The sequence below is a fragment of the Oncorhynchus mykiss genome, chromosome 6 (assembly GCF_013265735.2).
Source record: "Oncorhynchus mykiss isolate Arlee chromosome 6, USDA_OmykA_1.1, whole genome shotgun sequence".
Classification (NCBI taxonomy): Eukaryota; Metazoa; Chordata; class Actinopteri; order Salmoniformes; family Salmonidae; genus Oncorhynchus; species Oncorhynchus mykiss.
Window position 1 is genome coordinate 13,757,975 of NC_048570.1, and position 15,489 is coordinate 13,773,463.

At 47.5% G+C, this 15,489-nt stretch overlaps 1 protein-coding gene across 1 annotated transcript in view; it reads right to left on the reverse strand.

Moving 5' to 3' along the window:
- Window positions 1-223: 223 nt before the first annotated feature.
- The window catches only part of fam172a (family with sequence similarity 172 member A), a 329,549-nt gene continuing 314,283 nt past the window's right edge, over window positions 224-15,489 (reverse strand). Inside the window, exon 11 of the mRNA XM_036979434.1 lies at window positions 224-970. Coding sequence (XP_036835329.1) covers window positions 810-970 — 161 coding nt within the window. The 3' untranslated portion in view covers window positions 224-809. The remainder of the gene's footprint in view (window positions 971-15,489) is intronic.

A 15,489-nucleotide genomic window follows, 5' to 3' on the forward strand; every position in this document is an offset into this window, starting at 1 on the left:
GTTGAGGTGAGGTGAAAGAGGGGGTTGTGTTGAGGGTTGGGTTGAGGTGAGGGAGGGGGTTTGGGTTGAGGGTGGGGGGGTTGGGTTGAGGTGAAGGAGGGGGGTTGGGTTGAGGGTGTGTGTTGGGTTGAGGGTGGGGGGTTGGGTTGAGGTGAAGGAGGGGGTTGTGTTGATGGTTGGGTTTGGTTGAGGGTGTGTGTTGGGTTGAGGGTGGGGGGTTGGGTTGAGGTGAAGGAGGGGGTTGTGTTGAGGGTTGGGTTGAGGTGAGGGAGGGGGTTTGGGTTGAGGGTGGGAGGTTGGGTTGAAGTGAGAGAGGGAGGGGGGTTGGGTTGAGGGAGGGAGATATTCTAAGTGTATGAGTGGTGTTTGTTGAGGAGGACTGTGAGAGGTTTTAGGACCTTGGGGAGTGGTGGACAGGGCTGCTGGGGCATTAGCTCATTCAGGGTGATGTCAGGACAGTTGGAGGTGCACCACGGCGCACTGTGCACAGCGCCTGTCAGCCTTAATCTGAGCCGCTGCCGCTGCTCCGTGGCCCAGACCGCAGCCAAGCGCCACAGCCCATGGTAAGCGCAAACACTCAGCCCATATTGCTTTGACAGTTGCACTCATCTAGAAATAATGCAAAGCGCTATTGCGATGTATACACCACCACCGCCAACCCGCACTCTGCCAGTAAAACAATGCATCTGCGAGCCGGGAGACGGGCTCAGCTGGAAGGGAGAGATCACACAAAGATGAGGGAGGAAGGAAGGAGGGTAAATAGAGAGGATTTGACCCTCCCCCCGTGTTTCCCTCCTGTTGGTGTAGTTCTAGTCGTCGTGGTTGTGTTCATGTTTGGTCCTGTGGGAGCTGCGTGTGGTGACCGTGTTGGAGGACTCCTCGTACTCATCCCCAGTCTGTAGAGCCTTACTGAAGAACTGGAAGATGGAGTTGAAACTCCTCCATGATGTCAGCTCGTGTCGCTCTGTACCTGCACAATACATAGGCACAAAGAGACGAGTTTAACACTCCGTCCACTGTGAAACAACAGAGGGAGGATAGTCACATAAAGCATAATATACACTACAGTTACACCACACACACTTAACAGGCTAGAGAGAAATCATTTTGTAAATAGAGAACGTAATTCCCCTCTAAACCTGGATACTGTAGCTAAGCGTGTATCCACTGCAAGCAACAAGCTTATTGGACATTACATCCATTTTAACTTCTGACCCAGCAGTCCAACAGGATAGTCTTAATATTTGATCCAACTTGATTCATGATAGTGCACACCACATACTCTCCCGTGTCTGTCTCTTAATGTAATGCGAGTTATGCACAATGGATGCACTAAGCAAAACCAGTGGACCGTTATTCATTCATTCTCGGGGTTGCTTGAAAGAGGCAGTGGTGAGAAGGCACTAAGGCAGCCAGCGTATCAGGTGATCTGAAGGGGGACTCGGTTTCCCCTCTCCAGGTGAGCCAGTTCCCATGTTGGGGTCACAGGGAGCCTGAAATCTGGTACACACGCCTCGGGTTCCTCTCGGCTCTCCGAGGTCAGGGGTTCGCTGTTTCGCTGCGAAAGCTGCTACACAACACCTCTGTTATTGCAGCTGCTCCACTGCCAGCTCCTCACCAACCAATCACAACCAGTGGCTAATGGCTTATTTCTAGGAATGGGAATTGTCAGGGACCTCACAATATGATATCTCAATACTTAGTTCCTGATACGATATGTATTGTGATTCTCACAATTCTACACGTGTTTTGATTCGATACCGTCATTTCTTTTACGGTTCGATGTTCCAAACATATTGCTCAATATATGTTGGCTGCAGAGGGGCAAGAAATTATGAACATTGCTCACTATTTAAAAAAGATGGACAACAAGATATGAAGGAAAAATAGTTGCGATTTCATGCAGGCACAGCTGATTAGCGCAAAACTAATATTGCGATATACTGTCAAAAACAATATCCCAATATGTAACTATCGATTTTTCTCCCTACCACTACTTATTTCCCTACTAGCAGGTGGCTAGGCTGCTTAGAAACATACTGTAATGTGTTGTGAAGCAGTACCCAGACACCATCTCCGAGAAACCGGTATAGATTGTGATACAATGGTGTTATACTCTATTATAGCATAGATACACAGTTTGGGGTAGTGAGCACATAGTAGGGAGAGACAGGTTGATGCTTAGGGACTGCTTGTTGGTTTATGCATTTGGGGGTATACACTGAGTGGACAAAACATTAAGAACACCTGTTCTTTCCATGACAGATTGACCAGGTGAAAGATATGATCCCTTATTGTCATTTGTTAAATCCCCTCCAATCAGTGTAGATGAAGGGGAGGAGACAGGTTAAAGAAGGATTTTGCCTTGAGACAATTGAGACATGGATTGTGTATGTGCGCCCTTCAGAGCGTGAATGGGCAAGACCAAAAATGTAATTGCCTTTGAAAGGGGTATGGAATGCTTTCAACACCTTGTAGAGTCCATGCCCGACAAAATGAGGCTGGGGGTACAACTCAATATTAGGAAGGTGTTCTTAAAATTTTGTCCAGTCAGTGAATATCCAGACATCATAGCAGTGTTATTCCTCTGTATTAGCCATCTAATAGACTCCCAGATCAGCAGGCTTATGTACCTGTTTCCAATACAGCTTCATAAGATCAGTTCATGGGGCCCTTGCTACTTTGTTGATGGGTCAGGATACCAGTGCAGTGAGAGCCCTCTCCTCCTCTTCTCATCCTGTTCTCTCCTCTCCTCCTCTTCTCATCCTGTTCTATCCTCTCCTCCTCTTCTCATCCTGTTCTCTCCTCTCCTCCTCGTCTCATCCTGTTCTCTCCTCTCCTCTCCTCCTCTTCTCATCCTGTTCTCTCCTCCTCTTCTCATCCTGTTCTCTCCTCTCCTCCCTTCTACATGCACCAGGCCGGAGGGATACAATTAAAAATAACCTTTAAGGTCTCCTCCAAAGAGGGTCCTCTGATGGCCGCTATATTGACCCCATGTTTATTAGATTGACCACCTGGCTGGCTGTGATAATGGAGATGGAGGGGTGAGGGCCCAGGCTGGTCTGGGCTGGGCTGGTCTCGTCTGGTTTGTTCTAGACTGGGCGGTCACTGTACATGGTTTACCAGACTAGTCTATGATCACTGCCTCAGGACAGATTGACTAGCCTAGCAATCAGTTAGTCAACAACCCCCAGACCCACAGTGTGTTACCTGTGTAGGGCTTAACACAACAACACACTCCCCTGGAAAACAAAGTCAGCCATGCTCGCACCTCACATCTATCATTTATTTCCAATTTGAAGCACAGGAATCTCTTCTTTTTTCCGTCTCATCGCTCCTTAACAAGTTGTTTTTTCTTTCTTTCTTCAGGAGCGATCGATTCCAAGGCTCTCCTTTCTTCACCTCAAACTGGCACTGAACTCCGGAGTGCCGCGAGCTGCTATGCCCGATCCCAGTGCCGGGGTCAGCGGAAATGCGTCTCCGTGCCGATATGCTGATGATCCAGGCCACTCCGGTGACTCCTGTTTGAGCTCCGCCCACTCTGCGGTTTTGCACAGGCCTCTGATGTCTACCGGCATCCGGGCCTCGCTAACTAACAGCCTTTTACAGCCCTCGTCTACTCCTTCTTTAATAGGCAGTGTGTGTGTAAGTGTGCTAGTGGATTGTTGTCAGTGGTGTGTTCTGAACGCTGTTTTAGAGAAGGACCCTCACCAGCCTACTGGTTTCTCTCAGAGCTAACCTGACCACCGAACTTTCAGCTTGCTGGCTTTTCTCAGAGCTAACCTGACCTTCGAACTTCCAGCTTGCTGGCTTCTCTCAGAGCTAACCTGACCACCGAACTTCCAGCCTACTGGCTTCTCTCAGAGCTCACCTGACCGCCAGACTTCCAGCTTGCTGGCTTCTCTCAGAGCTAACCTGACCACCAGACTTCCAGCTTGCTGGCTTCTCTCAGAGCTAAACTGACCGCCGAACTTCCAGCCTACTGGCTTCTCTCAGAGCTCACCTGACCGCCAGACTTCCAGCTTGCTGGTTTCTCTCAGAGCTAACCTGACCACCGGACTTCCTGCATACTGGTTTCTCTCAGAGCTAACCTGACCGCCATACTTCCAGCCTACTGGTTTCTCTCAGAGCTAACTTGACCACCAGACTTCCAGCCTACTGGTTTCTCTCAGAGCTACCAGACTTTCAGCCTACTGGTTTCTCTCAGAGCTAACCTGACCACCAGACTTCCAGCTTGCTGGTTTCTCTCAGAGCTAACCTGACCGCCGGACTTCCAGCCTACTGGTTTCTCTCAGAGCTAACAGACTTCCAGGCTACTGGTTTCTCTCAGAGCTAACAGACTTTCAGCCTACTGGTTTCTCTCAGAGCTAACCTGACCTCCAGACTTCCAGCCTACTGGTTTCTCTCAGAGCTAACAGACTTTCAGCCTACTGGTTTCTCTCATAGCTAACCTGACCGCCGGACTTCCAGCCTACTGGTTTCTCTCAGAGCTAACAGACTTCCAGGCTACTGCTTTCTCTCAGAGCTAACCTGACCGCCAGACTTCCAGCCTACTGGTTTCTCTCAGAGCTGACCTGACCACCAGACTTCCAGCCTACTGGTTTCTCTTTGAGCTAACCTGACCACCAGACTTCCAGCCTACTGGTTTCTCTCAGAGCTAACCTGACCACCAGACTTCCAGCCTACTGGTTTCTCTCAGAGCTAACTTGACCACCAGACCTCCAGCCTACTGGCTTCTTTCAGAGCTCACCTGACCGCCAGACTTCCAGCTTGCTGGCTTCTCTCAGAGCTAACCTGACCATCAGACTTCCAGATTGCTGGCTTCTCTCAGAGCTAAACTGACCGCCGAACTTCCAGCCTACTGGCTTCTCTCAGAGCTCACCTGACCGCCAGACTTCCAGCTTGCTGGTTTCTCTCAGAGCTAACCTGACCACCGGACTTCCTGCCTACTGGTTTCTCTCAGAGCTAACAGACTTCCAGCCTACTGGTTTCTCTCAGACCTAACCTGACCACCGGACTTCCAGCCTACTGGTTTCTCTCAGAGCTAACCTGACCGCCAGACTTCCAGCCTACTGGTTTCTCTCAGAGCTAAATTGACCACCAGACTTCCAGCCTACTGGTTTCTCTCAGAGCTACCAGACTTCCAGCCTACTGGTTTCTCTCAGAGCTAACCTGGCCACCAGACTTCCAGCTTGCTGGTTTCTCTCATAGCTAACCTGACCGCCGGACTTCCAGCCTACTGGATTCTCTCAGAGCTAACAGACTTCCAGCCTACTGCTTTCTCTCAGAGCTAACCTGACCGCCAGACTTCCAGCCTACTGGTTTCTCTCAGAGCTAACCTGACCACCAGACTTCCAGCCTACTGGTTTTTCTCAGAGCTAACCTGACCGCCAGACTTCCAGCCTACTGGTTTCTCTCAGAGCTAACCTGACCACCAGACTTCCAGCTTGCTGGTTTCTCTCAGAGCTAACCTGACCGCCGGACTTCCAGCCTACTGGTTTCTCTCAGAGCTAACAGACTTCCAGCCTACTGGTTTCTCTCAGAGCTAACAGACTTTCAGCCTACTGGTTTCTCTCAGAGCTAACCTGACCTCCAGACTCCCAGCCTACTGGTTTCTCTCAGAGCTAACCTGACCACCAGACTTCCAGCCTACTGGATTCTCTCAGAGCTAACAGACTTCCAGCCTACTGCTTTCTCTCAGAGCTAACCTGACCGCCAGACTTCCAGCCTACTGGTTTCTCTCAGAGCTAACCTGACCACCAGACTTCCAGCCTACTGGTTTTTCTCAGAGCTAACCTGACCGCCAGACTTCCAGCCTACTGGTTTCTCTCAGAGCTAACCTGACCACCAGACTTCCAGCTTGCTGGTTTCTCTCAGAGCTAACCTGACCGCCGGACTTCCAGCCTACTGGTTTCTCTCAGAGCTAACAGACTTCCAGCCTACTGGTTTCTCTCAGAGCTAACAGACTTTCAGCCTACTGGTTTCTCTCAGAGCTAACCTGACCTCCAGACTCCCAGCCTACTGGTTTCTCTCAGAGCTAACCTGACCACCAGACTTCCAGCTTGCTGGTTTCTCTCATAGCTAACCTGACCGCCGGGCTTCCAGCCTACTGGTTTCTCTCAGAGCTAACAGACTTCCAGGCTACTGCTTTCTCTCAGAGCTAACCTGACCGCCAGACTTCCAGCCTACTGGTTTCTCTCAGAGCTAACCTGACCACCAGACTTCCAGCCTACTGGTTTCTCTTTGAGCTAACCTGACCACCAGACTTCCAGCCTACTGGTTTCTCTCAGAGCTAACCTGACCACCAGACTTCCAGCCTACTGGTTTCTCTCAGAGCTAACTTGACCACCAGACCTCCAGCCTACTGGCTTCTCTCAGAGCTAACCTGACCACCAGACTTCCAGCCTACTGGTTTCTCTCAGAGCTAACCTGACCACCAGACTTCAGGCTCGCTGGCTTCTCTTAGAGCTAACCTGACCGCCAGACTTCCAGTCTACTGGTTTCTCTCAGAGCTAACCTGACCACCAGACTTCCAGCCTACTGGTTTCTCTCAGAGCTAACCTGACCGCCAGACTTCCAGCCTACTGGTTTCTCTCAGAGCTAACCTGACCACCAGACTTCCAGCCTACTGGTTTCTCTCAGAGCTAACCTGACAATCAGACTTCCAGCCTACTGGTTTCTCTCAGAGCTAACCTGACCACCAGGCTTCCAGCCTACTGGCTTCTCTCAGAGCTAACCTGACCACCAGACCTCCATTCTACTGGCTTCTCTCAGAGCTAACCTGACCACCAGACTTCCAGCCTACTGGTTTCTCTCAGAGCTAACTTGACCACCAGACCTCCAGCCTACTGGCTTCTCTCAGAGCTAACCTGACCACCAGACTTCCAGCCTACTGGTTTCTCTCAGAGCTAACCTGACCACCAGACTTCAGGCTCGCTGGCTTCTCTTAGAGCTAACCTGACCGCCAGACTTCCAGTCTACTGGTTTCTCTCAGAGCTAACCTGACCACCAGACTTCCAGCCTACTGGTTTCTCTCAGAGCTAACCTGACCGCCAGACTTCCAGCCTACTGGTTTCTCTCAGAGCTAACCTGACCACCAGACTTCCAGCCTACTGGTTTCTCTCAGAGCTAACCTGACAATCAGACTTCCAGCCTACTGGTTTCTCTCAGAGCTAACCTGACCACCAGGCTTCCAGCCTACTGGCTTCTCTCAGAGCTAACCTGACCACCAGACCTCCATTCTACTGGCTTCTCTCAGAGCTAACCTGACCACCAGACTTCCAGCCTACTGGTTTCTCTCAGAGCTGACCTGACCACCAGACTTCAGGCTCGCTGGCTTCTCTCAGAGCTAACTTGACCGCCAGACTTCCAGCCTACTGGTTTCTCTCAGAGCTAAACTGACCACCAGACTTCCAGCTCGCTGGCTTCTCTCAGCTAATCTGACCGCCAGACTTCCAGCCTACTGGTTTCTCTCAGAGCTAACCTGACCGCCATACTTCCAGCCTACTGGTTTCTCTCAGCGCTAACCTGACCGCCAGATTTCCAGCTTACTGGTTTCTCTCAGTAAGGCTCACTTTTGTATACTTCTTTTTTTTATTTTTTTTATTTCACCTTTATTTAACCAGGTAGGCAAGTTGAGAACACCTTTATTTAACCAGGTAGGCAAGTTGAGAACACCTTTATTTAACCAGGTAGGCAAGTTGAGAACACCTTTATTTAACCAGGTAGGCAAGTTGAGAACACCTTTATTTAACCAGGTAGGCAAGTTGAGAACAAGTTCTCATTTACAATTGCGACCTGGCCAAGATAAAGCAAAGCAGTTCGACACATACAACGACACAGAGTTACACATGGAGTAAAACAAACATACAGTCAATAATACAGTATAAACAAGTCTATATACGATGTGAGCAAATGAGGTGAGATAAGGGAGGTAAAGGCAAAAAGGCCATGGTGGCAAAGTAAATACAATATAGCAAGTAAAACACTGGAATGGTAGATTTGCAATGGGAGAATGTGCAAAGTAGAAATAAAAATAATGGGGATGTGAGATGATGAGATGTGAGATGTGCTGTTTTTATAATTCTTGAATATGATACCTTAATATATTATATATTCTCTTCACCTAAATACAGTAAACACATAATGAGATAAAATATATATTTCTGGACTATTGTTATAACGCGTAATGTGTATGCTTATTTTATGAATCATTATCTCAGGTAGGAATTAATTGTATACAATTAGAGATATAACTTTAATGTCATCTGTTTCCTGCCAATAAAGCAACCATCATAATGTGTACATGAATCAAACACCTGTGTACACCACATATTTTTTAAATTAAAAGTTATGTAAGATTCAGGGGTCACCCTCCTCTCCAATTTCCACAAATCAAGGAATGGACCCCATAACCCATCTGTAAGACCTCTCTATTGGTTGACCTGTGTTCCCTCACCTCTCCAAGCCTCTCTATTGGTTAACCTGTGTTCCTTCACCCCTCCAAGCCTCTCTATTGGTTAACCTGTGTTCCCTCACCTCTCCAAGCCTCTCTATTGGTTAACCTGTGTTCCTTCACCCCCCCCCCCCCCCCCCCCCCCAGGCCTCTCTATTGGTTAACCTATGTTCCCTCACCTCGCCAAGCCTCTCTATTGGTTAACCTGTGTTCCTTCACCCCCCCCCCCCCCCCCCCCCCCAGGCCTCTCTATTGGTTAACCTATGTTCCCTCACCTCGCCAAGCCTCTCTATTGGTTAACCTGTGTTCCTTCACCCCTCCAAGCCTCTCTATTGGTTAACCTGTGTTCCCTCACCTCTCCAAGCCTCTCTATTGGTTAACCTGTGTTCCTTCACCCCTCAAAGCCTCTCTATTGGTTAACCTGTGTTCCTTCACCCCTCCAAGCCTCTCTATTGGTTAACCTGTGTTCCCTCACCCCTCCAAGCATCTCTATTGGTTAACCTGTGTTTTCTCACCCATCTAAGCATCTCTATTGGTTAACCTGTGTTCCCTCATCCCTTCAAGCACCTCTATTGGTCAACCTGTGTTTTCTCACCCCTCCAAGCCTCTCTATTGGTTGTTCTATGTTCTCCTCTCTGATGATGGACAGTGACAGACAGCGCCAACAGATGCAGTCTATTTGATCCTAGATGCTTAGCCTCCCCTGTCACAGCCACTGGATTCCTCTCAGGGTAATTGACTGTCTGTTTGATCTCTATGTGACTTACACGGTCGCGAGTCGCACACACACACGCACACTATTGTTATCAGTGGTGTGGGATGAGGTAAGAGAACGAAAGGTGTTTGAGGGAATAATGAACTGCTCTGTAGCTGTGGACCATGCGTTCTTCCCTTCAGTAGTCGCTGAATGCTCAATGCTGTCACAAGTGGTCATGTACTGTGATAGTTCAAAACAAACGGTAGTTGATTGAAGGGCCAAAGTAACACGTCGAGTGACTATAAGAGAGAAAGACTGAATCAAAGAAACAAGCTGGTTATAATTAGTTTTCATATGTGGTACATTATTTAACTTAATTGCTTGTGTACTAATGGCCTATTTTTTTCATCAAACTTTCTTTTCATAATTCCTAATTATATTGATACATTGATGTGAGCATGAAGGGCCATATACAGTGCATTCGGAAATTATTCAGACCCCTTCACTCAGTCCACATTTTGTTAAGTTAAAGCCTTATTCTAAAATGGATTTAAAAAAAATCCTAATAAAGCTACACACAATTCCCCACAATGAACAAGCAAAAACAGGTTTAAAAAAATAAAAAACATTATTTACAGAAGTATTCAGACCCGTTGCCATGAGACTCGAAATTGAGCTCAGGTGCATCCTGTTTCCATTGATCATCCTTGAGATGTTTCTACAACTTGATTGGAGAACCCCTGTGGTAAATTCAATTGATTGGACATGATTTGGAAAGGCAAATACCTGTCTATATAAGACCCACAGTTGACAGTGCATGTCAGAGCAAAAACCAAGCCATGAGGTCGAAGGAATTGTCCGTAGAGATCCGAGACATGATTGTGTTGAGACACAGATCTGGGGAAGGGTACCAACACATTTCTCAGCATTGAAGGTCCCCAAGAACACAGTGGCTTCCATCATTCCTAACTGGAAGAAGTTTGGAACCACCAAGACTTTTCCTAGAGCTGGCTGCCTGGCCAAACAGAGCAATCGGTGGAGAAGGGCCTTGGTCAGGGAGGTGACCAAGAACATGATGGTCACTCTGACAGAGCTCCAGAGTTCTTCTGTGGAGATGGGAGAACCTTCCAGAAGGACAACCATCTCTGCAGCACTCCACCAATCAGGCCTTTATGGCAGAGTGGCCAGACAGAAGCCACTCCTTAGTAAAAGGCACACGACAGCCCACTTGGAGTTTGCCAAAAGGCACCTAAAGTACTCTCAGATCATGAGAAACAAGATTCTCTGGTCTGATGAAACCAAGATTGAACGTTTGGCCTGAACGCCAAGCGCCACGTCTGGAGGAAACCTGGCACCGCCCAAAACCTGGCCAATACCATCCCTACAGGGACAGGCAGGGACTGGGAGACTAGTCAGGATCGAACACACAGCCAAGCACACAGTCAAGACAACGCAGGAGTGGCTTTGGGACAAGTCTCTGAATGTCCTTGAGTGGCCTAGCCAGGGCCTGGACTTGAACCCGATCGAACATCTCTGGAGAGACCTGAAAATAGCTGTGCAGCGACACTCCTCATCCAACCTGACAGAGCTTGAGAGGATCGGCAGAGAATGGGATAAACTGTAGCATCATACCCAAAAAGACTTGAGGCTGTAATCGCTGCCAAATGTGCTTGAACAAAGTACTGAGTAAAGGGCCTGAATACTTACCTATATGTGACATTTCAGTTAAATTAAAACATTACTAAAAACATGTTTTTGCATTGTCATTACGGGGTATTGTTTGTAAATTAATGAGGAAAAAAATCGAATGTAATTCATTTTAGAATAAGGCTGTGTGTAATGTAACAGAATGTGGAAAAAGTGAAGGGGTCTGAATAATTTTGGAATGCACTGTACCTTTGCTGAATTTATTACAGAAATACATAGCTATTATTATAATAATACTTTGGTGGGTGCTGATATTTGTCGTCTTCCACACATGTACAAATGTGTATTATTTTCAGTCTAGTCTGTGAGGCACATCTAATGTTTTCGATAGTTTTGGAACAAATTCATTTAATTTCGTACATTTAAAAAGCTTAATCATTTCCCTAGACGTGACCTTTCAATCGACAGGAACTTTACAAAACAAGATATTATCCTGAAAACCAGGATAATAAAATATCAAACTCTCATTTAATATTCTGCAAGTACAGGGACTATAAGCACCCGTTTTATCATGTTAAATTGTTTCTGTTAAAAACGATTAAACACCAATTGAGTGTGCGCATAGTATTTTTTTGTCTTTTCAAAGGTAATCGAAGCTCATTCTATCCCGTTTGGATGTTGAAGTGATGGGTGGTTGTGCTGTAACAATATCTGACCGTGTTTGTGGAAACTATCCATTGCATAGATCAGAGGTGGGGAATAGCTTTCTGTGTCCTGCTTGTTAGACGATCGAATGTCCGCTCCTGATGGGGGCTCTTATTAGTTTATCTCCCGTGTGGGGTGTGTGGGGCCACGCGGGGTGTGTGGAGCCGCGTGGGGCCACGCGGGGTGTGTGGCGCCGTGTGGGGCCGTTCGGGTGTGTGGGGCCACGCGGGGTGTGTGGCGCCGTGTGGGGCCGTTCGGGTGTGTGGAGCCACGCAGGGTGTGTGGCGCCGTGTGGGGCCGTTCGGGTGTGTGGGGCCACGCGGGGTGTGTGGCGCCGTGTGGGGCCGTTCGGGTGTGTGGGGCCACGCGGGGTGTGTGGCGCCGTGTGGGGCCGTTCGGGTGTGTGGGGCCACGCGGGGTGTGTGGCGCCGTGTGGGGCCGTTCGGGTGTGTGGAGCCACGCAGGGTGTGTGGCGCCGTGTGGGGCCGTTCGGGTGTGTGGGGCCACACGGGGTGTGTGGCGCCGTGTGGGGCCACGCGGGGTGTGTGGAGCCGCGTGGGGCCGTTCGGGTGAGTGGGGCCATTTTGTTTGCCTGTCAGATGGCCCGGATGTGTCATTGCATTGGGAAGGGGTCAAGAGAGGTCATAGCAGGTGTCAGGGTCACTCAGCGCTCACAGAGCACGGAAACAAGGCTACGGTCTAACTGATTGATTTCAATCTAAATGTAGGCCTTCTCCCCTTCACCATCCGATGAACTCCTTCCAATCATAACGATAACACTGAAGTCTGATTGAATCATGATGACATGTTAGTGGTTCCCTGTGACCCCACTGTATTTCGTTTTACTTTAATCAAATCAATAGATTAATCCCACTCACATCCCCTCAAACAAAAAATACACACACACACACATACAACACACGGACACAAATGACCGAAACACAGCATTTAATCAAAACAGCATTACCACTGCCATTTTAATGCAATGGTTGCTGGTAAGTGGGGTGTGTTAGTATTTCCTGTCTATCATACTGCTTTTAATTGTTTCTTTATTATTATTATTATTGTGTTTGCTTTTGGAGAAAACAAGGAAAAACTCATCACACATCCGGAGATGAGGAACCAGAATGGCTAGTGCGGGGGCTGCTGATGGGACTGGATAAAAGAGAGAGGTTGAGAAAGAGAGAGAGAGATATTTTCACACTAACTTGTTCAAATCGTCTCTTCGTTTGTGCTAATACTATTCAAACCATCACAAAGTGGAACCTGGGAGACCAGAGCCACCAAATAATGGATGACACAACACACACTCCTACTCTCTCTCCCCCACCCTGCTCGGAGACGGAGTGCTTTTTTATTTTAAAGTGAATGACTGGCCTTGGCCACTTTAAAGGACGCTGCTTTGATAGACTTGGAGCAGAGTATTTACAAGATAACCCGAGCCCAAGGGCAGCACGCTATTGGATACGAGTGTCTGATTCTCCAGTGTCCACTTCAGTAAAATCAAAGCCCAAACATGTGCCCACCCCAACAACACCTCTCAATGTCAAGCGGCTTCTCTCTCCAGGGTCGCCGTGTGCATCAGAGACAAGGGCCCCCACTCTAGAAGGCCTTCAGAAACATGGCCCTCAACTCCTCTACACAATGCACTGTTTCAATAAATATCTGTATTAGTCAGACATTCTCTGGTTCTCATCTAAAGGATAAGGGGTCTATTTGTCCTCCATTCACTTTCCCTTCTGTTCAAGTTGAAGAAGGCAATTGAGAAAAAAACATATATTTCACAGCCTTAATCAAATCTGAGTATGGATACAGGTAATATGCTTTAGATTTTATTAATGAATTCATACATTTACAACAACATTCTATGGTCTATTGGTGGTACGATGTAAGTAGGGTTTAAGTCCAGCTTAAACCTCTTTCTTGAGGCAGATCTGTCCATGACACTTCTTTATGTTCAATACAGGACATTCTAATTGGGAACCCACCAATGAGGCTTCAATAAAAAATGACACTATCAAACAAATCACAACACATGCTCAAGCAAAACTTCCGCATCTCTCTCACTTTCTTCTTCAGTGAGCCACTCTCAGTCTTCACTCTGTCTTCACTCTCAGTCTTCACTCTCAGTCTTCACTCTCAGTCTTCACTCTCAGTCGTCACTCTCAGTCTTCACTCTCAGTCTTCACTCTCAGTCGTCACTCTCAGTCGTCACTCTCAGTCGTCACTCTCAGTCGTCACTCTCAGTCTTCACCCTCAGTCTTCACTCTCAGTCGTCACTCTCAGTCTTCACTCTCAGTCTTCACTCTCAGTCTTCACTCTCAGTCTTCACTCTGTCGTCACTCTCAGTCTTCACTCTGTCTTCACTCTGTCTTCTCTCAGTCTTCACTCTGTCTTCACTCTCAGTCTTCACTCTGTCTTCACTCTCAGTCTTCACTCTGTCTTCACTCTCAGTCTTCACTCTGTCTTCACTCTCAGTCTTCACTCTCAATCTTCACTCTCAATCTTCACTCTCAGTCTTCTGTTCAAAATGGTATTGTTGGAACTGTGCAATATAGACCATTCAAACCTTACCAAGGACACAATATAGTCCCTGCCTATAAGAAGCTACATTTCCTGAATGTTTTATCGTGAAGGGACCCATGCAGCGCGGAACAGGTGCCATAGCAAGCATCAATGCATGTTTGATTGTAATATTACAACAAAATGAAACACGTTCTAACGTCTAATATTACAGCTGCAAAATGTGAGGCTTTGACAATAACGACTGGACTGTAGAAGGTGGTAATTGATGGTATGCAGATGAATTAATACCATTGATCAATAGGAATTAATATCTAGAAGGTATTGGTATTTGATCAGGAGGACAGAAACATGTTATTGTGGCAATTGTTTGTTTTTACCGCAGCGAGGTTGAACTTATTTCGGACAGGAACTGTATATCCACCTTTGAAAAACAAGTGGCATCAACCACGGTGTATGGCTTGAATCAACAACCTGTATCGATGGAATACATAGAATCATTTATCAATAAATCAAATCAAAGTTTATTTGTCACTTGCGCCGAATACAACCTTACAGTGAAATGCGTACTTACAGGCTCTAACCAATAGTGAGGGAAAAAAAGGTGTGTGTGTGTAGGTAAGTAAAGAAATAAAACAACAGTAGAAAGACATTTGATAAAAGAGTAGCAAGGCTCTATACAGACACCTGTTAGTCAGGCTTATTGAGGTAGTATGTAGGTATCGTTAAAGTGACTATGCATACAGCTGTATATGATGAGCAGAGAGTAGCAGAAGCGTAAAAAGAGGGGTTGGCGGGTGGTGGGACACAATGCAGATAGCTCGGTTAGCCAATGTGCGGGAGCACTGGTTGGTCGGGCCAATTGAGGTAGTATGTACATGAATGTATAGTTAAAGTGGCTATGCATATAAGATAAACAGAGAGTAGCAGCAGCGTAAAAGAGGGGTTGGGGGGCACACAATGCAAATAGTCCGGGTAACCATTTGGTTACCTGTTCAGGAGTCTTATGGCTTGGGGGTAAAAACTGTTGAAGAGCCTTTTTGTCCTAGACTTGGCACTCCGGTACCGCTTGCCATGCGGTAGTAGAGAGAACAATCTATGACTGGGGTGGCTGGGGTCTATGACAATTTTTAGGGACTTCCTCTGATATCGTCTGGTGTAGAGGTCCTGGATGGCAGGCAGCTTTGCCCCAGTGATGTACTGGGCCGTACGCACTACCCTCTGAAGTGCCTTGCGGTCGGAGGCCGAGCAATTGCCATACCAGGCAGTGATGCAACCGGTCAGGATGCTCTTGATGTTGCAGCTATAGAACCTTTTGAGGATCTCAGGACACATGCCAAATCTTTTTAGTTTCCTGAGGGGGAATAGACTTTGTCGTGCCCTCTTCACGACTGTCTTGGTGTGTTTGGACCAATCTAGTTGTTTTTGATGTGGACACCAAAGAATTTGAAGCTCTCAACCT